The sequence below is a fragment of the Lepus europaeus genome, chromosome 11, assembly GCF_033115175.1.
Source record: "Lepus europaeus isolate LE1 chromosome 11, mLepTim1.pri, whole genome shotgun sequence".
In the NCBI taxonomy this organism is placed as follows: Eukaryota; Metazoa; Chordata; class Mammalia; order Lagomorpha; family Leporidae; genus Lepus; species Lepus europaeus.
Window position 1 is genome coordinate 2,045,847 of NC_084837.1, and position 24,332 is coordinate 2,070,178.

Genomic DNA, 24,332 nt, shown 5'->3' on the forward strand with positions numbered 1-24,332 from the left:
ATTAGAATAAAGTTTCACAAATTAGGGATGGGACTGAACATCCCTTTGGCTGACATGGCCCATGCTGTCAGGAGACCTACCAAGACCCGTTCACCCTCAAACAGCACCTGTGTTCAATGTGGGACGCCAGGGGATCGGGCAAACAGCTGCCATGACAGAAGCTAGCCTCTGGAAGTGAGGCTGCCCCAAGGGTCAAAGGACTCCCAGATCATAATCGCAGAACCTGCTGGCCCTCAGTTGAAGAAGCCATTCTCTCTGCTCGGCTCCCAAAGAAAAAACTCGCTATTGTGGGGGACAGGGCACAGGTCACTGCTGGCACGGCAGGGAAGACTTTTCCCTTAGACGCCTGAGCTGCCTGTTCTGTACCCAGCTCCTTCAGGCCAACTCTCCTCCCAGTCCACCCAGGTGAAGGGAGGCAACGGAGTGCCTTCCCTACGGAGGGCCAAACACTTCCCTTGAAACGTCTCCTCCAGTCCCACATCTGAAGAGGAAGATCTACAGTTCTAGGCCTCTCTTGAGGGGCAGGAAGATAATCCAGCAGGTAGGCAACTTGCTCACCTGTGGCCCCACCAAACTCTGGTCTTGGGCACTTCACCAACACCCTTAACTTCCTAGAAAGTCATGGCTACCAGGTATCTGAGCAGAAAACACAGCTGGTCCATCAGGAAGTTAACTACTGGGGGCTCGTCCTCACCCCGAGGAGCTTGGACTGGCCCCTAGAGGCTCCATGCCATGCTGCAAATTCCCATCCCCACAATCTTAAGACAGCTCCGGGCATTTCTTGAACATGGATCCCTAGGTACAAGGAAACAGAGAATCTCCTTTAGCATGCTCTCAAGAGCAAGCCTCTCCTTTGGGAAAGAGAACAAGGCAGCCTCCACCCAGTCTGCCGTAACTAAGGCTCCTGGCCCTCGTGGCTGAGTTGTAAACCCAGTCCTTCAAAAAGGCCGGCCACAGACATGCTGACTACTGCCCAAGGAGACAGCTGTGCCAGCTCCATAAACAGCGTTGTTCTGGGGTCAAACCGGACAGGTACAAAACCACATTCATCATTCCTTGGATGAAGCCAGACAATTCCAGGATCAGACCAAACAGGGCTGGAATTTCTGGCTAGTATCGGGTCACAGGAATCCTGGTTGTTGTCTCTCCTTGGCCCTACAACTCCCATACTCTTACTACTTCTCTTTAATGCACACATTCATTTTGTCTTTGATAGAATCAGAGCCATCCAGCTCCAACCTATCGCCCTGGATGACACAAGCAGCACCCTGAACCACACAGGACGATCTTTTCCAAGGCCACCCCAGACACCACAGGACAGACAGCAAGAGAGAGCCCGTGAGCAGCTCTACACCCATTTGCCAGCTTGAAGAAAGCACACAGTCTTCACTCGTGCTACCCACACAGGTTACAGGTTACTTCTCGTGAGGGCAGGATGTTAAGGCAGCTAGGTAGGCAGCAGCCTATGTGTATGAGGGGCAGAAGGAGATGAGGTGTTGTTGTTTAGGAAAATGGGCAGCGGAATGAGGAAAGAAACGATGTAGGGCAGGCCTTAGAAGCAGCCCAGCATTTACACATCGGAAGTCTTGTCCTTGGTCCCACACCTTGATCAGTGGCAGTCTATGGGGATCTCCCCAGCCCTACACCAAGGGGGCTAGTAGGTCCATTATCAAGTTCTGGAAGGAGTCTCAAGAAGATCAAGACCAGGAAGACCTCCACCCAGCCATATCCCAGAGAGGGAGTGGGGAGCAGAAAGGCAGGGCCTCACCCATATCCATACACACTGCAGTCTGAATACAGGCTGTTCCCAGCTCTCCACTGAAATGCCCATTTAGTGCTCTCTTCATTCAACTTGGCTACCTCACTTACTGGCTACTCTCTGTATAATCCCAAATTCTTCGTGCAAAGACAAACGGCTACCTCTAAGTAGCTGTTCTGGGTAACATGAATCTCTCTATAATTGTTGTACACTGAGCCATTAGCTTTTTAAAAACACTATATAAATACACATGCACACATTATAAAATATAAAGGCAAAATTACAGAGTGAGATGGAGAGACACAGTGAACCATCCATTGGTTCACTCCCGAAATGGCCACAATAGCTGGGGCTGAGTCAGGTCAAAGCCAAGAACCTAACTCCATCTAGGTCTTCCATCATGGGTGGCAGGGACCCAAGCACATGGGCCATCTTCTACTGCTTTCCCAGGGACATCAGCAGCGAGCTGAGTGGGAAGTGGAGCACCCAGAACTTGAACCAGCACTCATATGCAAAGCCAGAGTACAGGAGGCAGCCCAACCCCCTGCACCACAACACTGCCCCACATCGTGTAATTTTTCAGATGCTATCTAGTCATTTGACACATATGTAGGGCAAACCCATAGCCCAGCAGTTAAGGCATCGGTTAAGACACCTGCATGCCGTATCGAGTACCTGGGCTTCAGCTCCCGACTCCAGCTTCCTGCCGCTGCAGATCCCAGGAGGCAGCAGTGGTACTGAAGTAACTGGGTTCCTGCCACACACTCAACCCACGCAGCCGCCGGTTCCAACCATCTGGTAGTGACACCACTAGAAGGCAGCAGCGCTCTGTCTCTAATCTCTATCTCCCTGCCTTTTAAATAAATTAATAATACAATGTTCAAATCTGGCTGGGGGGCCGGCGCCATGGCTCAATAGGCTAATCCTCCACCTTGCGGCACCGGCACACCAGGTTCTAGTCCCGGTCCGGGCGCCGGATTCTGTCCTGGTTGCCCCTCTTCCAGGCCAGCTCTCTGCTGTGGCCCGGGAAAGCAGTGGAGGATGGCCCAAGTGCTTGGGCTCTGCAGCCCATGGGAGACCAGGAGAAGCACCTGGCTCCTGCCTTCGGATCAGCGCGGTGCGCTGGCCGCGCCGGCCATTGGAGGGTGAACCCACGGCAAAAAGGAAGACCTTTCTCTCTGTCTCCCTCTCTCACTGTCCACTTTGACTGTCAAAAAGAAAAAATAAAAATAAAAAAAAAAATCTCGCTGGGGAAGAACAGAATAACCTCTTAGCAAAAACATACGTATCTATTGACAGTTTTATCCGATTCTAAACACTACACTGTATGCGCAGGCACAGCACAGATGCTTTCACAAGTGAACTAAGAAGCCATGCAGCCACCAAAACAAAACTAGTCCCAGGGGCTCATCTTCAGCTGTGACACAAATCCTTACGAACCCAAATCACACCCCTTCCTCTGCTTAATGGTCACCATGTCAAGGACGGGCAGATGCCCAAGTGAAACAAGCTGTCATTAGAATGGTACTGTGGCTCTAGCAAATAGACAATTTAGTACAGGTATTCAAGCAAATTGGAAATGGAAGACCTCTGCTTACCTGCACCCTGCTTAGAAGCCAAAAGAGATGCTGCATCAGGGCACGGCTCTAGTGAACACCAGCTTTCCCGGTTTATCTGAAAGAAAAGAAGCTCTCTGAGTTCAGACAGTCAAGGCATACGGGAGAATTTTACAGCTGCTGGCAGTGCGTCTAGTGCCCATACATGCTTATCTTCTCAATACTATCTTGCAAGGCAGACAAAATTATGTCAAGAACAAAAAGCACTTCACAACACATCCAAAGTAATCTGTACTCAGGACTCTGAAGACGTGGTCAACAAAAACTAGGCATACAGAACAGCAGATGTACAAACAGAGCTCAGATGTAGGCCAAGGGTAAAATAAAAAAGAGTTAACAGATGAAAATGACCAGATAATACTTATGTAATGTTCTAGTCTGCAGGTTTAAAAAACAAACAAAAGACAAAGGCTGTCAGGGCTCAGCAGGTTAAGCTGCCACCTGCAGTGCTGGCATCTGTATCTGGGTACCAGTTCCAGTCTTAGTTCCTCATGCTGACACGGCTCCCTTTAACACACCTAGGAAACCAGCAGAATGTGGCCCCAGTGCTTGGGTCCCTGCCACCCACTAGGAGATCAGCTGGAGTTCCAGGCTCCTGGCTTCATCCTGGCATGGCCCCAGATGTTGCCATTTGGGGAGTGAATCAGATCTCTCTGTCTCTCCCTCTCTCTAGCTCTGCTTTTCAAAAAATAAATAAAAATCTTTAAAAAAAAGCTTAAGAAAAAATATTTAAGAATATTACCCTGTTGAGAGCGTCACAGCTCATGTGCATCTCACTGAGCTGCCACAATCTAGGTAGAGTATCCAAAGGAGAAACGGGTCCAAGGGGTTTGCTGGAGTACACATCTGTGATTCTGGAAAGCAAGGAACTCCCCTTCCTTAAAGCAAATGTTTTCTGCTTACACTTCACAACTCCCAGTCATAACACCATAATGCTCTACTTTAACTCTGAAATAATTAATTCTTCTTTTTTTTTTTTTTTTTTGACAGGTAGAGTTAGACACTGAGAGAGACAGAGAGAAAGGTCTTCCTTCCATTGGTTCACCCCCAGATGGCCACTACGGCTGGAGCTATGCCAATCTGAAGCCAACAGCCAGGTGCTTCTCCTGGTCTCCCATGGGGTGCAGGGCCCAAGCACTTGGGCCATCCTCCACTGCCTTTCCAGGCCACAGCAGAGAGCTGGACCGGAAGAGGAGCAACCGGGACAGAATCCGGTGCCCCAATCGGGACTAGAACCTGGGGTGCTGGCACCGCGGGCAGATGATTAGCCTGGTGAGCCGCGGCGCTGGCTGAAATAATATAATTCTTAAAATTACCATTCCAGATACCAACACTCTTCACTCAGTAAGTCGGCAAGCATACAGAAAACCTGGAAAACATCAGCCAACTGGACCTACCCAACACAGGCAGCACAGCCCCTGGGAGTAGCAGGACACTGATCTTTTCAAATGCACATACGGGATGGACACATTCCCTGGCAGCAAGCATAACACACAAGATCTACATATTCTGTGGCATAAAACAAGTCTAAGTGTAAGAGACTTAAGATGCCCCAGTGCTTGGACCCCTGCACCTGCACAGGAGACCCGGAAGAAGCTCCTAGCTTCAGATCAGCCCAGCTCTGGCTGTTGCAGCCATTTGGGGAATGAATCAGTAGATGGAAGACCTCTCTCTCTGTCTCTCCCTCTCTACAACTCTGCATCTCAAAAAATTAAAATAAAATAAAGTAAGGCATCTTAACCCCTGCGCCAAATGCCTGCCTTGGCATGCTCTCTGAACACAAGAATAATAGAAACCAGAAACAAAGATATCTGGAAAAACCCCAAATATTTAAAAACTGTTATTAAAAAAAACCTTCTAAATATAACCCATGAATCAAAAAAGAAATATCAAGAAAAACTAGAAAACATTTGGAATTTAATAAAAATTAAAATACTACATATAAAAATACGTAGGAAAAAACTAGAGCAGTGCTTAGAGCAAAATATCTAACATTAAATACCTACTAGATAAGATCTCAAATCAGTCATCTAAGCTACTGCCCTAAGAAACTAGAAAAACAAATACAAATCATGCAGGAAAAAGTAAATAAAGAACAGAAATCATTGAAATAGAAAACAAGAAAAATCAACAAAAAGTAAAAGGTAGGTCCTTGCAAAGGCCAACAATTTCAATAAAACTTCAGCTAGACAGATCAAGGACAGAAGAAACGTACAGCACACCAGTGTCATACATTACAGGCCGCACAGACACTGAGGGTAACGACCGGAACTGAGGTGCGGTCACCGTGTTGGATGGAGACATTCCATCAGACTCTGCCAACTACCCCAACTCGCTCAAGAGCACATAAACAGCCAACAGCCTCACTCTGCCTTGGTTCCGCTGAAGTCACTGAGGAAAAGCCCCACACCCAGCCTTCAGCGGTGAACGGCATCACTTAAGAAACAACACCGGCTTTTCCACCAACTCGGAGGGAAGCAGCAGCAATGCCCAATCATAAAACAAGACGTCGGAAAAATACAGATTAACAACCGTCAGGGCCACAGACACAAAACTGTCTAGAAAGTGCATCCACAATTATACAAACATATTACAACCAACTGGGCCTGTCCCACAAGTACAAGGTTAAGTTAGCTTAGCATTCAAAAAAAGTTATTTCAATTAAAAGACTATAATAGGCCAGGTTCTAGTCCTGGTTGGGGTGCCGGATTCTGTCCCAGTTGCCCCTCTTCCTGTCCAGCTCTCTGCTGTGGCCCGGGAAGGCAGTGGAGGATGGCCCAAGTGCTTGGGCCCTGCACCCACATGGGAGACCAGGAGAAGCACCTGGCTCCTGGCTTCGGATCAGTGTGGTGCGCTGGCCACGGTGGCCACTGGAGGGTGAACCAATGGTAAAGGAAGACCTTTCTCTCTGTCTCTCTCACTGTCCACTCTGCCTGTCAAAAAAAAAAAAAAAAAAAAGACTGTGATAAAGCTCACAAATTAATGATTATCAATAGATGAAAAGAACTTAGGAGAATTCAACTTCTGTTCATGCTAAGACTCTCCAAACACTAGGAACAGAAAAGAAATCCCTCAGCCTGATAAAAGACGTTTTAAAAACCCTACAGTGAACATCATACTTAATGGTAAGGCCAGAACTCTTTCATCTGAGAGCAGGAACAAGATAAAGATTGCACTCACATCACTTTTGTTTATTTATTTATTTTTGGCTTGTTTTTAACCTACATGAAGGCAGAGAGACAGAGAACATGCTATCTTCTCTCAGCTGGATCACTCTCCCAATGCTTACCACAGCCAGAGGAGGCTGGGACAAGCTGGAGTCAGGAGAGTGAAACTCCACTGGGATCTCCCCCATGGCTGGCAGAGACCCAAGTCCTTGAGCTATCACCTGTTGCCTCCCAGGAAGCTGGAGCAGAAGTGGAGCAGCTGGGACTCGAACCAGCAGTCTGAAGCAGAGTGCAGTGTCTCAGTGGTGGTTTAACACTGCTGCACCCCAACGCCTGCTCTCATCTACTCTACTCAGCACTGACCCAGAGGGAGAGTGGTCAGTGCAGTAACTCAGAAGAAGAAAAAATGAGCACAGCTGGACAAGAAGTAAAACTGTTCACAGATGCTATGGCTGTCCATGTGGAAAATCCTAAGGAATTCACAAAAATCCTACCAGAATCAATGGTTTAGCAAGGCTGCCAGATAGAAAGCTGACACCCTGCCCTCAAAATCAACGCTAGCTCTATGTGCTAGCAACGAACCACTAGAAATGTAAACCAAGAGGACAAGCAGTATCATCACTACACGATTCCAAGACAAAGTACAGAAGCTACACTCATTAAGTTAGAAAGGCACTGGGCACAGACAAGAGAGAAGAGAATACACAAATAGACCCTCACAGATATGGCCCACTGTTTTTGTTTGTTTGCTTTTAAAGAATGGTAGAGTTATAGAGAGGGAGAGACTGCAGAGATCAATTTTCCATCGGCTAGTTCACTTCCCAAATGGCCACAATGGCCGGGGTAATCCAGGCCGAAGCCGGGAGCCTGGAACCCCATCCGAGTCATCCATAGGTACAAGGGGCCCAAGGACCTAGGCTATCTTCCACATTAGCACAGAGCTAGATGGGAAGTGGAGCAGCCAGGACTTGAACCGGTGCCAGCTGGCACTGAAGGCGGTGGCCCACCTGCTGAATCACAATGTCAGCTCAGGTCCATGGATTCTAACAAGGAAGTCAAATACATCAATGTGGAAAAGAAGTCGTGAAAACGGATGCTCCAGCAACTGATATCAACAAACAAAATTCACCCTAAGCTGGAGCCTTTTATTACACCATGTATAAAAATGCACTAGAGGAACTCTCTGTGACTTTAGGTTAGGCAAAAAATTTACTAGATACTACACACAAACAGCATGAAAAATCTGGTAAATTCAACTACACCAGCCTTAAAATCTTTTGTTGCTCAGAACTGCTAGGCAAATGCAAAACATAGTCCACAGACAGGGAGAAAATATTTTAATGACATCACCTGCTTTAGCACTGTACCCAGATCTGAAACCAAAACCAAACTCTCAGAGTACAATAATAAAACAACATTTTTTAAATGGGCAAAAGATAAAAGATACAAGAATGGCAAATAAGAACAGGAATCAATAGGCAAATGCAAGTTAGGATCACAAAGACCAGCACACAGTCACCAGGACAGCTGAAACTAAAGACATAACACCAAGTGCTCAGAAAGATGTGGAGCCCCGGAACACGGAGGTGGCAAAACAGCACAGCCACGCTGGGACACAGTGCCACTGTTCCTTACAATGTCAGACACACACACACACACACACAAACACTACACCATCCCACTCCTCTAACTGTTTGCCCAAGAAAAATCTAAACATATTTCCACACATAGACTCGTATCTGAGTTTTTTACAGGAGCTTAGTCAAGACAACTCCACACTACAGAGTCCAGATTGCCAGCAACTGGTACCTAAACTGTAGCATGCACTTACAATGCAATAACTCCCACAAAGAAAGAGTGAACCACAGAATTAAACTGCAGCATGGATGAAACTCAAGAGCACTACGCCAAGGAGGAAAAGCCAGACAAGACGCCACCTTGCAGTGTTCTGTTGATGGGGCACTTTGCAGAGGCACAGGGGTGGGGTCTGCGAGTGACCCTGAGGGCCTGGAAGCGGCTGCAGAGGGCACTGCTGAGCTGACAGACCTGTGCTTGTGTGACCGGCGGCGATCACCAGTTCACACACTGTCAAAGCTCAACAGACTGAAAACTTCAACTGGGGAGTTTTATTACATGCAAATTATACCTCAGTAAAGTCCACAACAAATATATTCCTAAAATAGAAATAAAAATACAAACACTTCATTATAACCCTCTCAGCACATTAAAATTGAGACCCATTCAGCCATAACTCCAAACAAAACACAGCAGGAGCATCTAAACAAATTGTTAAGGAGCCGAGTAACACCCAAAGACAGAAACTGTTGCCGTTTTTGGTGACCTCTAGAATACAGTTTGTATGCAGGTTCTAGCAGATTTCTGGTCACTGGTGAGAGGATACTAAACTACCCTGGATCCATGGATTTACTACATCTGCTAAGTGGGATGGGCAGAAAGCAAGAGAGTATCTTGTTAAATTACAGCTGGTTGCAAAAGAAAATAATTAAGCTACTTGTCAATACTCGCTTTGTCAACAATAGTGCAAACTTAGACCCTCACCTTACACTCCCTCCCCAACTCTAGCCCACCACGCATCACTTCTGTGACTACCTCTACCCTGCCCATTTCATTTAAATGGAATGATGCAATTGATGGTCTTTCATGACTGACACTGAGCAAAATATTCAAGATTCATCCATGCTTCAGGACATCAATGTGTCTTTCCTCTCCCTGCCAAATAATATTCCAGTATGTGGGCATGTCTACATATTACTCAGATATTCCTCCATGGACAGAGGTCTGAGCTGTTTCTACTTTCTGGCTGTTAGAAGGAATGCTGTGGCACAGCAGGTTAAAGCTCTGGCCTGCAGTGCCAGCATCCCATATGGGCACCTGTTCGGATCCTGGCTGCTCTACTTCCAATCCAGCTCCCTGCTAATGTGCCTGGGAAAGTAGTGGAAGATAACCCAAGTCCTCAGGCCCCTGCACCCACGTGGGAGACCTGAAAGAAGCTCCTGGCTTCAGATCGGCCCAGCTCTGGCCATTGTGGCCATTTGGGGAGTGAACAGGTAGATTGAAGACCTCTCTCTTTCTCTGTCTCTACCTCTCTCTGTAACTCTTTCAAATAAATAAACCTTTTTTTTTATTAAAGGAATGCAGCTATGGACACTGGTACCCAAGTTTTTTGTGAACATAACTTCTCATCTGCCGTGCAGAGAACCTGGGCTACACACATGGTCACTTTCTCCTGTTTTTCAGGAACCACTAGGTCATTGCCCAGGGCAGCCACAGCATCTGACAATCCCTCCATGTGTTTGCCAACTCTGCTTTTGTTCTTGTCTGACGTGTTGGTCACAGCTCTCAGAGTGGGTACAGTGTGGTATTTCATCCCAAGTATGTGTTTCTCTTATTTTTTTTTAAAAAGACTTATTTATTTATGTATTTGAAAGGCAGAGCGACGCAGGGTGGGGACTTGTGCAGAGACAGATCTGCAACAGCTGGGGCTGGGCTGAAGCCAGGAACCAGGAACTGATTCAGATCTCCCCCATGAGTGGCAGGAGCCCAAGTACTTGGGCCGTCTTCCACTGCCTTCCCAGGAACATCAGCAGGAAGCTGGATCAGAAGTGGAGCAGTCAGGATGCCAACCAGCATCCCAATATGGAATGCCAATGTTGCAAGCAGTGGCTTAACCCGTGGTGCCAAGACGACAACCCATTTCTTTTAAAATGGATAATATTTTAATCCATTGCTTACTTTATAGAAAAGGAAGACAATGAAGATGTTCTTCGTGCTCAATTTTTGTTATTTAAAAAAAAAAGCTGTTGAATACTTTCTATGAATCAGATATTGTGCCAAGCTTTCAGAGCAGAACTAGGAAAAACTCGCCTTCATAAATGTTGCAGTGATGCACAGGTCAGACCCCTCCTCTGTTGAAGGAGACTCTAGTTACAACTACATAAAGCAAGAGCAGGGCCATGTCAGGTGATGCAGGACCCAGTCGGTGTGACCAGGAAATGCAGAAGCAAGCTGCCCCACACTGGCTTGTTGCCAGTGACGCGCTGCCCGGTAGCACACATGAGAATATGCAGAACACACTTCAGACAGGAAACCATGGTAAGGTCCAGCAACAGACAGGATGCTGAACAAGGCGTGATGCTGATTAGAACCTGCACAGCAGGCGCCGCAGTTTACAAGATGAGGAACCCGATCAGGAGTGTCCAGGGTGGCAGGGGTCTGCACTGTCAGACAAACTGGCTCCTAGGCTAGGAAACACTCACGTACTTGTGAAACACAACAGGTACAAACAACCACAGTCCACAGCGCTAACAGAGCCTGAGCATAACAACAATCATTTCTGCTTCCGCAATTTGGAAAAGGTTCAACATAGTGCTGGCCCATGGAGGAGTCAAAAGAGGGGGTGGTATGTCCAGGGGAGCGGCTGGCAAGACTGGAACTCCAGCCACGTGGAAGCGAACGTGAGCAAGCGCTTAGCACACGCCAGCAGACTTCACAGCCTGTGTCACAGACATCTGTGAGATGGCCTGCGCCAGGAACACGCATGTGTGTGCCCCAGCTGGTGGTTCTGGTGCACACTCTTACTACCCCTCACCCCACCCCATATTACAGGCCTTTGCTTAAGAGGTTTATCAGGAGCACAAAAGGACCAATAGAGTTCAGAAGTTTAAACCAAGAAACGAACAGGAGATAGCTACGATAGGCTGCAGTTCTAGCAAGGCAGAACCCTCCAAGCACATCGGCAAGGAATGAAAGGATGAGCGGCAGCGGCAGCACTGTGGCACAGAGGGTTAAGCCGCTGCCTGTGACTTCAGCATCCCATATGGGCACCAACTCATGTCTCGGCTACTCTGCTTCCAATCCAGTTCCAGGCTAATGTCCTGGCAAACGGCAGAAGACAGCCCAAGTACTTGGGTCCCTACTTTCCCGGGGGGAACTCCTGGCCCAACCCCAGCCATGGCAGCCATTTGGGGAGTAAACTAGTAGAAGCAGGATTTCCCTCTCTGTCTCTCTCTTCTTCTCTAACTCTTTCAAATAAGTAAATAAACAAATCTTTCTTAAAAATAAAAAAAGGAAAGAACTGATCAGTGTATACTTAGAAGGCAGCTCTAGAGGATGTGCAGAAACGAGATGGGACAGCAGAGGAAGGACGCACAGCCTTCTGGGCACACAGTCAGGATGAGGCCGCAGACACCTGACCCTGCGGGGCAACCCCTGGAGCACGGAAAACAGTGGACTGCAGGGAGCTGGTACAGGGAACAGCATCTCCAGACATGAGAAAGAAGCACCAAAGATCCACAAGCGACAGAGCTAGGAAACCCATAGGGATAGAAGACGGTGATAAACTCTCTGCCTAAGCAAAATTTTGGACATGTCCTGCCAATGGGTAAACACAGTCAAGAAAGCTTAAGTGAAAGGCTGGGCTAGCTCTGCTTGTTCTTGAGGTAACAGTGAAAAGAATGCATGAGAGCACCAGAGAGCGCACTCAGAAAACGCTGAAGGCAGCCCGCTGCAGCTGGCCTGGCCTGGGGAGCGCCTACTTGCTGACTTACAAACACAAGCAGCACAAAAGGAAAGGTGCGCTAGGGAAACGCAAATCAACACCACAGTGAGGTGTCACTTGACACACATTAGGATGGCTATTATTACAAAAAAAAAAAGAAAAAAAGAAAGAAAGAAAGAAACAGTAAGTGTTGGTGAGAACACAGAGAAACTGGAGCTCCTGGTGTACTGCTGTTAGGAATGGAAAATGGTGCAGCCACTGTGGAAAAAAGAACAGCCCTTCCTCAAAAATATGTAAAAGACATAAGCATATACTCACATCACCTAATGACGCAGCAATGTCACTTCTAGGTATGTGACCAAAAAGAACGGAAAGCAGGGACTTGAACCGATTATTTTGTATCTGTGTTCAAAGTGGTATCATTGGCCGGCGCCGTGGCTCAACAGGCTAATCCTCCGCCTTGCGGCGCCGGTACACCGGGTTCTAGTCCCGGTCGGGGCACCGATCCTGTCCCGGTTGCCCCTCTTCCAGGCCAGCTCTCTGCTGTGGCCAGGGAGTGCAGTGGAGGATGGCCCAAGTGCTTGGGCCCTGCACCCCATGGGAGACCAGGAGAAGCACCTGGCTCCTGGCTTTGGATCAGCGCGGTGCACAGGCCGCAGCGCGCTACCGCGGCGGCCATTGGAGGGTGAACCAACGGCAAAAGGAAGACCTTTCTCTCTGTCTCTCTCTCACTGTCCATTCTGCCTGTCAAAAAAAAAAAAAAAAAAAAAGTGGTATCATTAACAGCCAGACCATGGAGTCAGCCCAAGAGTTCCCAGAGACAGAAAACTGGATGAACAAACGGCGGTGTACACATACAATGGAATACTATTCCACCTTTAAGAAGCAGGAAATGTGGATGCCTGTGAACACTGCCAGGTGAATGGAGACGGTCACCAGAGGACAAATACACGAGGCCCCTGGAGTAGCCAAATTCCTAGAGACAGAAGGCAGATGGTGGATCCCAGGGTCTACAGGGAGCAGGAATGTGCAGCTGGGGTTCACCAGCTGGGGATGGTGACAAAGGTCTGGAGACAGCTGCAGGCGATGGTTTACACAGTGCGAGCCTGCTTGGTGCCCCTAACTATACACCTGGAAAGAGTTACGATGGCAAACTTCACTTTATTCTAATTTTAAAGAGGATATGCAGCAGCTAGCAGACAGGCAAGCCTGTTTGGAGAAAAGCAGCTTGTCAGCCCACGTGGCTCATCCGAGCCAGAGATCTGAGCCACACAGTCCCCGTCGTGGGCAACACCACTAACCAGAGGACAGATGCCACACGCACTGAGTGTGGAAAGAACACCGAAACACGATTCAGCACTTTCGGCCACATCCTGTACAACACCAACAAGCAGCATGTAACATCCATGTGTGAAGACACTGTGCCTCCGTGGTAAGCACGCTGTTGAAAAGACATAAACTGGATGTCACATCCATGTGTGACGACACTGTGCCTCCGTGGTAAGCACGCTGTTGAAAAGACATAAACTGGATGACCAAGTCTTTCCCCTGCCTCTGCGCTATTTCAGTCACACTGTGGAAGATAAATGTGCCCCGGCCTAGCCTCCATTCATCGGCAGCTCGGCCCTTTCCTTCTCACTCACAAAACCAAAGCAAAACGTGAAACATTTTCACAGCATTTCCCAGAGGGCCAGACGGCTTCCCAAGCCCACACACCTGAAACGTATGGTGTGCAAACCAATTCGTTCCAGATATTTCCGGTGGAAGGAATGCTTGTTTTCCATTCCAAAAAAATGATTTCTAGGATTGAGATTTTCACCCTGACAGTCAGCTAGTTCCCAGTTCTAGTCCTGAGATGAGGCCTGGCCAATGATTAGGCTCCTCAGAACCTGGCGACAGAGTCTGAAGGAAAAATGACCATCCAGATTGTGCCTTACTTCCGGGCTGTGAACAAAATGCCCCACTGGTAACTGACTGGGTGGGAGAGAGGACAGGTCAAGATGTTCAGAAATGTTATTTGGCAAAAAGTTAGGAATGTGAAAACCAGAGCTTCTGCCGTTAAACAGCAACACTTTTTAGAGGTAAGTTACCAAAATACATTTTTTGGCCCCGAGCGCAGTTATGATCCTTTAGCCACTGCTTTTCTCTTGTGCACAGCATCCCCATGACAACCAGATCAGGGACAGCACAGGCACTCAACAGCAAGGGTACAGTGCACACAGAACAAGGGCTCAGACGCTCCTCAAAGTGCGCATCAGAGCTGTGTGGTCACGTCTCCCCCCTCCCCACACTGAGGCCGCCAGACCTTGTGCAACGACCCAAGCCACACCCTCCATCTTTCCCATCAGTCTGAAAATAGACCAGCACATATTTTCAGTTGAGAGGGAGCTGGCTGTGTTTCTGGCAGGGTTCCTGCTACTGTTTATATCGGTTCCTCCTGCTAATGCAGCTCGCAGTTCCATCCAGCCTTCCCAGCCACAGCCCCATCCACTTCCTTTGCCTCTGTCTCAAGAGATCAGCCTGGGCCGCAAGGCTGAACAAAAGTGAGCACAAGCCCACCATCCGGATGTGGTGTCAGTCTCTGGTGAATCAGGCTGTATTTGAGCAGACTGGCTTTCATCCGAGCCTCCTGACTTTTGTTATAAGGCGAGGGCAAGTCTCTAAGAGCAAGCAACATGCATTTCTCAGGGAAATGACACTGGAGTTAGGGACAAACTGCTGCTCTGCCCTTTTGGTAATGGGGTCATCCTCAAGCGTCACAGACAGGGAGCTGCCTGTCCTCTGCCAGTGCTGTCATGTTCATACACACAAACACGGCTGCATACTTCTCATCTCCAGCTAGCAGTCTCCGGCACTAGCTACAAAATATGCTCTTGATGAATCTGCAGGAACCAAGAGTCACACTTGCCGTTAGTAGACAGGCTTTTCCCTTACCCAAAGTTACAAAAGCAGTAAAAGAGAAATGGTCCCTGGCTGAAGAACTCCAGTGTGAATGCGCAGCAGTGAACTCCACATCCTGACCCCTTTCCTTTTTGGTTCTGGTACTCACGAGGCTGCGTCCCACCAGCACTCCCAGCAGCCACCACCCAGGGAGGGGAAGGATGCTTAGCGGAATGGGCACACTGGGCCAGGGGGCTCCTGCCAGCAATCAAAGTTCTCCCATGTTCGTTTGTTAGCCTATGACTCATGCTTACTAACCTCCTATCATAAAAGCCAGAAGCCATGTATGTCATCGGGAAAGAGAACACGAGGATGGCACTGACAGAGGACTAAGATGTGAGATGCACCGGGGCTGGGGACCAGGGAGTATCATCGGCTTAGGTTTGGTCACTTAGGAGAAATTTTCAGAATATTTCAGGGATGCTGCTGTTTGACGGTGGGATGCAAAAGCGATCTGAGGCTGGAGCCCCGCGCCCCCCGCCGAACCCTCCAGGGAAGTCCAGCTGCCCTGAAGCTGACCACGTGGAACTGACCCAGGAGCACAGGTCAGCATGCCGGTCCTGAGGCTGCTCCACAGCGCGTCGTCTGCACAGCCCTGGGAAGGGCTGGAGCTGGAGGCGCACACCGCCACGGCACACAGGCTGCGGCGGCCACCGCCCCTCTGTTCTCAAGCCACAGCATCAGCACATAAACAGAACTAAGGTAACTTGCTACACAGGATCCAAAGCTTTAGATCGTTAAAGATTAACTCAACCAACAAATATTTATTGAGCATTTAATATGAATTAGTTAGTGGTCTGAGTGCCTGGGTTCATTAATGAACAGGTGAAAGATGACAAACTCCTTCATATAAAAAAGCAAGTGTCTACAGATAGGCGTAGAGAGAGGGAAAACATGACATGTCACTTCAAACTCTAAGTGGCACACACACCCAACATAGCCATGGTTTAAAAACAATGATAGAAAACACTGAAATTCCAAATGATTTTATATAAATCATTAGAGAATACTACTGAGTAATTTTTTTAAAAAAAGAAAACAGAAGGACCAGCATTGTGCAGTGGGTTAAGCCACCATCTATGATGCCGCCATGCCATTTGGGCATTATTTCAGTACCTGGCTGTTCCATTTCCGATCCAGCTCCTTGCTAAAGTACCTGGGAAAGGAGTTAAAATAAATCTTTAAAAAAGTCACTGGGGCCAGCACTGTGGTATACTGGGAAAAGTGGCCACCTGCGATATCAGCGTCTCACATGGGCGCCAGTTCAATCCCTGGCTGCTCCACTTCCAATCCAGCTCCCTGCTAATGTGCCTGGAAAAGTGGAAGATGGCCCTAACACTTGGGCCCCTGTACCCACGTGGGAGGTGGGGATGAACCTCTTGGCTCCTGGCTCCAGACTGGCCCAGCTCCAGCGATTGCAGCCATTTTGGGAGTAAACCAGTGAATACAAGATTTCGCTATCTCTCTCTCCCTAACTCTGCCTTTCAAATAAATAAATATTAAAAGGGGGGGGGGCGGCGGCGCTGAGGCACAGTGAGTTAACGCCCTGGCCTGAAGCGCTGGCATCTCATATGGGCACCAATTCTAGTCCTGGCTACTCCACTTCCAATCTAGCTCTCTGCTATGGCCTGGGAAAGTAGTAGAAGATGGCCCAAGTCTTTGGCCCCTGCACCCACATGAGAGACCTGGAAGAAGCTCCTGGCTCCCGGCTTCAGATAGGCTCAGCTCTAGTCGTTGCCGCCATCTGGGGAGTGAACCAGTGGATGGAAGACCTCTTTCTCTCTGGCTCTACCTCTCTCTGCAATTCTGTCTTTCAAATAAATAAAATAAATCTTAAAAAAAAAAAGAGAGAGAAACAAAAGAATTGTGGAGGAAGCAGCTAAAAAAGTGTGTGACAAACTTAACACGTGTCATGTACAAGGGGGCCGTGCAGAGTCTGTGGGAAAAAATGGAATTAAAAGATAAGCTTATGCTGGTCGGGGGGCTGGGTTGGTGCTTCCTGGTCTTCGTGGACATGTGAGGCCCAGCCGGGCCCCAGACCCACCCCGTGGGGGACGCCGGGTGCTGGCACCTCGAGCCTGCCCCGGCCACTGAGAGACCCGGGAGTGACCGGCTGGGCAGGGAGGGGGCCCAGACTCCCGGCTACCGCCCCTACAGCGAGGGTACACTGGTCCCTAGGTGCTGAGTGGCCGGCACCTATGTTGAGGATGGCGTGGCAGGGCCCCCACTTCCGCTGCACACAATCTTTTGCACTAAATTTTGCAGTCTCCTGGAAGCTTCGTTTTCTGCTAATTCGCTGGCGGTATCGGAACCCCCCTGCTGAGGGCGCAGGGTGGTGGGAGGGGGCACGGTTGCCCCGTCTCCAGTGCCTGGTCAATTCTTTATGAGGTGAACCACTGGCATTAAACCTAATTTTTTAACGTGTACAAAAAAAAAAAAAAAATAAGCTTATTTTAGTGCAAAGCTTTTGAAAGGCACATCCAGTTTTTTTCATGACAGGCCTTTTCCAGTCTGTGAAGGCCTCTGGGTCCTGTGTGGCCCCACAGAGGAGCTCCTGCGCTGGCCAAGGAGACTTCTAAGCCACCTCCTAAATACACAGTCTATGCCAGGAAAAGAGCACAGATAAACCTGCCCATCAGATCACAAACGGCGTCACTCAGAGGTGGCGGCCCTGAAGGGCAGGACCACGTGCGGAGTCTGACCACAGTCTGGCCCTGGGCTGCTCCCTCCTGCCTGTCCCTGTCACACGGGAGGAGGAAACGCTGGGCGTCACCCACTATCTGAACCTGACAAGACAGAGGGGGAATACAGACATTCAGTGCCTGTGTCTCAGATGCACTCACTCTTTCCTGCCTGGGCCACACAACAGCAGCCTGACGATTTCCACGTGAGGTAAGGTATCCTCCCCACGTCTGCTGGGGTCCCTCTGGGGCCCCGGCCTTCTTCAGACACTACTTGTAGCCTGCAACTCGGAATGCTCCCATCCGGCTGTCAGGACAGTCCCGGGGATTCTTCCCTGTCCCAGAGCCTCTGGGACATCTCTTGTATAGCAGGTGTCTTCTGGGGACCAGCTCTGTAAACACCAGCAACTCAGAAAGGCCCTCTATGATCCTCTCCATCTAAAACAGCACTTGCCATCACTCCCCAGGCAGTACCTACTAATTTCTGTCAACTTCTCTGTTGAATGCTGTTAGTGGTGTGAAGATAAAGACCATAACCCTGGTCCCAGCACCGCTCCTGCCACAGTCAGTCCTTGTACTTCAAAGCGAAGACCCTGACACTAAATGTTCCCCCATCTCACTCCAAACTGCAAACAGCATTTTCAACACTCCTAGTACTCACTTATTTGCAATAAATGACTACATTCTAAGAAGAGAGGTTTTCAATAAAGAAAAGTGGTAGGCAATAAAATGTACAAATACAACAATATAAGCATCTTCATTAGCAATAGCCTTGTGGGAAAAAAACCCCACATTTTTCTCACTCAAGTCCTTACTCCTCATTATGGCTGGGATAAGCCGCAGGCTCTGCACTGGCAGTGGGCACAGAAGGCCCCAGAAGCGAAGTGCGTGGCACTGCGTCCTGAGCACTGGGCGTCAGCCTTTCCCGAGCTGCGCTGACGCAGCCCCATGTGGAGAGGCTCCCGCCGGCGGGACAGGGCACCACAGGGTCTGTCAGTACTTCAGATGCCAAACGGATTCACAGCCTGGGGTGGTCTCGCCATCACTGTCTCCCCCACTCCACACATTCAGAAAGCACCATGCAAATAAACGCCCTGGAAGTGAGGCTGCCCCACATTCAGCTCAGGAGGAATCACACGTTAGAGAAACTAAAACAAGTGTCGGCTTGGAGTACGTTCAAAACACCAAGTTACCAACTGCAACGCGCCTACGGTCAGCAAGTCCACCAGTGCCTGAGGTGACGGTGGAAGGGTGAGGACACTGCCAGATGCCACACCTCCTCCCCCGCTGCCTTGCCTAACAGGCCCTTGTCCAGCTTCTGGGCCAGTTCCTAGCCTCACTCAACCAAAGAAAAAAAACCAGTGAGCATTAGGCAATAAACTGACTTCAGAAGTCGGTCAAATAGCCCCCGTCTCCCCCACTAGGGCTCTGCAGCCCCACTTCGACTTCCCGCCTAGCTCAGATGCGGAGGCTCTTCCGGCATCCCTGATGCCCTTGGTTGACTTCCACGTTCCCCTGCCTTTGCCAGAAACTTGCTACACTTCCAAAAAGTGCTCCTGAGGCACCAACATTCCCAGACTCTCTCTGCTGGCTGGAGGGGCCCTTCCCAACTCTGGATTCCGAGATGAGATGCCGTCTGTGAGCAATTAGCTACCCAGCGGCTCCACCCCCAGCTGCTCAGACACCCAGCACAGCTAACGCCAAGAAAACACACACACAGAGCTCCCAGCGGAAAGGCAGTCCAGCCAGAGGGCAGCTCTGCCCCTTTAAGAATCAGGGTGACTAGAGATTCTTCCAAAAAAAATAAATGGAGTCTGTCTTTCCCCGGAAGAGTTGGGAGTTGAGAGAGCAGCCCAGCAACAGATGGAAAAGACTCAGACAAAAGGCAGAGACTGGCAGGGAAAGAAACCCAGACAGAGTGGGCAGGGGAACGAGACAGAGACAGGACACCCCCCCGCCCCACCCCCAAGGAGAAGCAGACCCTAAGGTGAATTTCTCCTTCTGTGATTTTCAAGACAATGCATTCTCCTGAGCCCAAGAGTCCATTTTAAAACTAGCAAAATCACATTTCAGCAGGAAGTAGCTCACTGCCAGCTCTCGAGCACCCCTTTTCCTAGTTCAGATGCTCTGTTAGGAACCTGTGAGTCTTCCTCACCACCAAGCCCTCCCGAGTGCACAGATCTCTCAGCTCTTCTCCTGGCAGGGGAAGGCCAGGACACAGCCCCTGGAATGAAGAAGAGGAGAGCTTCAAGATGCCCGAGGCACGGCGCCCTTACCTTCAGCAACACCACATCCACAGTCCTGTCCACTTTGGAGATGTCACACAGGCTGTAGCGCCTCCTGTGCCGCTCATACATTTTGCCTGAACGCAGAGGAGAAGAGACAAAGCGCAGGAAGTGCACCGCGGTGAACTCACGGACCAGTTCTCACGGCAAGCAGGGGGTTTCTGCCCTCCAGACTTCCCTATCTGAAAATCCTCAAGGGGCCAAAAAACGAAGAGGAAAGAAACCAAGCAGAATCCAATTCTTTCAAGAGACAGAACTTCGTGGCAACTTCAGAGCATGGGATAATAGATCTGCAATTCCCAGTAGAGAACCAATATCCCCAGACGCTATACTTTGCGCAAATCTTGACTGAGAGGGAGGCACACACCCCTTCCATCACTGGTGATAAATCCAGAAGAGAAACAAAGAGCAAACTGGCTAAGCATAACAGCTGACAGTCACGGAGAAGCCCACAGCAGGCGTAAAACTCCAGTCTGCGCTTGGCCAGGAAGAGGAAAAGAAAGACGACTATTTCAAAGGAATCACACGAAAAAATGTATTAAATTCTGTTCTTACTCAGAAAAGAAAAAAACAAATGCAAGGAAAGTCAATTTTTCCTTACAGGACTTCGAAAGAGGGGAGGGCTGGAGACGCTTTGCAAGGCGGAGTCTCTGAGTCTCTTGCTCACCAGGCAGCTGGGCTGGGTTTTGATTTCAGCTGCAATATCCAAAGACAGCAGAGTAAAAGGGAAAAAGCTCACTCCTGCTTGCGGTCCTGCCTCCGTCAGCCCGCCCAGCCCGGCCAGCCCGGCCCTGCCCAGCCTCCCCTTTCTTCCTTCTCTAGCAAGAACGTCACCACTGGCCCTTTCAGCTCTGCACCCGCAGCCCTGGAGGTTTGAGAACCTAATTGCAGTGGTGGGAACATGATTCATCTACAGACTGAGTAGAGAAAAACAAGGCTTCCTTTTCCAGCACGCTTCCTCCTCCTCCTCCTCTTCCTCCTCCTCCCCTCCCCCTCCCACAGCCCCCTATGAAAACAGCTCAGTCAGGCAGCTGAGTGCTCTGATGTCAGGGCAGCATGCTAATAAAGGAAGGGGTATGGTCCCAAACAGCACAGTGTGGATAGCGCACTCATCTGCTCCCTCAAGCATAGATATGGAAGCTGCCCCAAGCAGACGCTGCCTCTCCCTGCCAAATGCAAGCCACGGATTTAGGGAGAAAAATGTCAGCCAGCTATATCAGGGCTGCGTGTCTACGACCCTGCAGAGGCTAGAGAAGTGCCTGCAAGGTTTACAACCACCAAGAGTCCTGGTGGGGAGGAAGACAGCTGGACTTTAAAGAAAATTAAAGGGAAGAGGAGTAAAATGAATACATGCCTTCACACTTCTGTGACCAACAGCCCCCGGTCCCTGCTCCCACCAAGCGGTGGCCGTGTAGGGCTCTGATCTGGCATGCGTCCCCCTCCTCCATGCTCCAAACCTTCCAGCCTCCACCCCAGACCACATTTTCAGGGAAGACTACTCCGAAAGGCAGCCTCTGACTTCAGGCATAGGTGGGAAGCGGAAGAGGAGGAACACAGGAAGAAGCCAGAAAGGAAGAGGTTAAAAAAAAAGTTCTCTTCCCCAAGCTGCCTGTCTTCCTTGAGTTGCCCAGAGCAGAGCGTGGCTGGACCAGGAGAGTGTGCACACAGGGTGCCAACAGCACAGCAGAAAGGCAGGCGGGAAGGTCCTGCTGGCCCTCACACTTGGGGAGGCTTCTCAGGGCATGGCAGCTCTGAGTCTGCTGAGTCACCTTCCCTGGGCTGGTCACTCAACTTGCTAAGCAAACCCCGTTAAGGGCTATGGCCGCCTGCATCTCCCTCCTCCCTGCTGACACACTCCAGCTCAGCCGGAACCCACCCCACAGCTCCCAGCACCCCGCTCTGCACCAGCTCTTCTCAGGCATGAAGGCGGGGAGCCCTTCCCTTTCCAGGCTGCCAGTGAGCCCTGGCTGTGATGTCACCAAGGGAAGGGGAAGGGGACGTGGTTTTCACAGCGAGGACACTAGGAAGCAGCAGACTCACAGATGGAAGTTGTAAACAGGAGTTCTGCTTGGGTTTACTGAAGTGTGGGAATCTGGCCGGGGGGAGCAAATACCTCAGACGAGGTGGCCAAGGCACACCCAGGAGACCCTCTAGAGAGGCTACAGAAAAGCTGAGAGCGGGTCATCTTTCCGGTATCAACTTTCCCCTAGCAATAATTTACAACTCCCCGACCTGCCACCACACAGGCACAACACTGCCTCCCCTGTCCACAGAATGGTTCACCCCACACACACTGCCCTCCTAATTAGAATCAAATCTGTTTCCTGTTCCCAGTGTTCCCAGGGCCCTCTGCCTTAATCACCAGAGCCACTCACCCCAACCCACCTAACGGAAGGCTTCAATGGAGCTCATCTGTACCAGTCAAGCAGACACTGGGCCTTGCAGTCTAGGAAACAAATAACAAGGTCTCTGTCCTCAGGAAGTTTATCAAATTAAGGGGAAACATGTTCCAGAGTAATCTAATTCTCTGAAAGAGCCCACATTACTGCTTGAGACATATAGGTTAACCGTTTTATTTCTGACTACCCGCTGGCTTTGTGCTACAGGCTGGACATGTGGGCTTTCCACCGCTTCTGCTCACATAAACACACCGAAAGTGCAATTAGCAGCTGTCCTTGTGCGTCCTGTTCTTGGAGAACAAGCCTCTGGGTGGGGAACGCGAGCATCTGCTTTCCCTCCGGATCTGCTCAGCACTCCCAACGGCAGACAGAATCTGCAGGCCTGCGCATTTGCTGTGATGTGACCATTCCAAATTTTTATCAAAACCATCTGGAACCACGGACTGTCACTGTTGAGAGTTGAAACACAGCGACCAACCACTTCCTATTACACCAGGGCTGGGAGTTCTAAAGGAGACTGAGTCTACTTCCCCGTCCTCGAGTTTTGGGAACAATGAGCACTTAAGGCAGCGGTTATTGGCAGTGCTGACGGGCCCGCCCTTCCGTGTCCTCCTCCACCCTTGCTCCACAGTACGGGGCTCCCAGTTCCACAGAAGCAGCCAGCATTAGGCTGTGGCATGCTGTAGGCTCCCACAATGGGAGGCAGGAGAATATTCCACACATAGTGACTGTAGCATTTCTGTTCCTGAATTACTTTTTTTTTTTTATTTGACAGGTAGAGTTCTAGATAGAGAGAGACAGAGAGAAAGGTCTTCCTTTTGTTGGTTCACTCCCCAAATGACCGCCACGGCCAGCACGCTGTGCCGATCCGAAGCCAGGAGCCAGGTGCTTCTCCTGGTCTCCCATGCGGGTCCAGGGCCCAAGCACTTGGGCCATCCTCCACTGCCCTCCCGGGCCACAGCAGAGAGCTGGCCTGGAAGAGGAACAACCGGGACTAGAACCCGGCGCCCATCTGGGATGCCGGCGCCACAGGCAGAGGATTAACCAAGGGAGCCGCAGTGCTAGCCCCTCCCCTTCTCCTGACTACACTCTAATGGTTCAGGCCCTCCCTCACGTGGGTCAGCACTGCCTGGCTTCCGCAGCCCTGGTCCAGGCAGAGGCTGAGTCCACAGCAGCTCGGAGGCAGGACACTGCCCACTGGATGTGCAGGGCTGTCCACTGCTCCTCAATGCTTCTCCTGAAACTCCAGGGATTAGTGAAGTCTTCACAGGATGGGGAGGAGCGCAGGGTGAACGTGAAAACCCAGGGGCCTGTCTTCTCTCCGAGCAACTGAGGAGGAACTGCTCTGAATCTCTGGGCCTCCATCTCCAGAACAGAAAAACAAGAGGGTTTTGCCCCGGACCCCATGTGAAGCTCAGCCCAGCTCTACAGCTGTATGTGGTTGCCCGAGAACAAGCAGTCTCCATCACCTGCCATCTGGCCACAGGATGCGGATGGGTTCAGAAGACAAAAGGAACGGAGACATCCTCCCGAAACTTGTGAAAAACACAACTCTTCCAAAATGATGTCCTACCTGTGCTCCCGGCACGAGACGGGGGGAAGAAGACGTTTCCCCAGCCAGCACTTTCCATTCACCAATGATCCCGGTGGCGTGGTGAGTCACCCCAGAGATGCATGTTCGCCAGTGGCAAGATTTACCAGAACACAGCAGGACACCTTGCATGCACTTGAGGGACACCCGCACGCTGAGATGAGCACAAGGCTTCAAACAAGACGTCTGGGTACGAGAGCAAGAGGAAGGCTTGCGGCAGAGGCAGCACCTCCACCCAGGCTTCCTCTCCAGGCTCCGGCTAGGCCTTTGAGCATGGCTGGTCCCCATGCTTCCCGCTGGTATCTCACTGACTCACACACATGAGGGTTCCAGGAAGGGTGACACGGTACAGGGGGAGGACAAAGTAGTGTAAGTG

The 24,332-nt window shown here is 50.0% G+C and overlaps 1 protein-coding gene across 9 annotated transcripts in view; it reads right to left on the bottom strand.

The window, feature by feature from the left end:
- AKAP13 (A-kinase anchoring protein 13) overlaps positions 1–24,332 on the bottom strand; it is a 326,203-nt gene that overhangs the window by 109,129 nt on the left and 192,742 nt on the right. For 7 of the 9 annotated variants that reach the window (XM_062204924.1, XM_062204923.1, XM_062204920.1 and 4 more), the window contains exon 9: positions 3,358–3,433. In XM_062204924.1, the coding sequence (XP_062060908.1) occupies positions 3,358–3,433 (76 nt within the window). Of the gene's footprint in view, positions 1–3,357; positions 3,434–19,957; positions 20,722–24,332 lie in introns of those variants that run through there. The other 2 variants (XM_062204925.1, XM_062204927.1) reach the window with 2 other exon arrangements.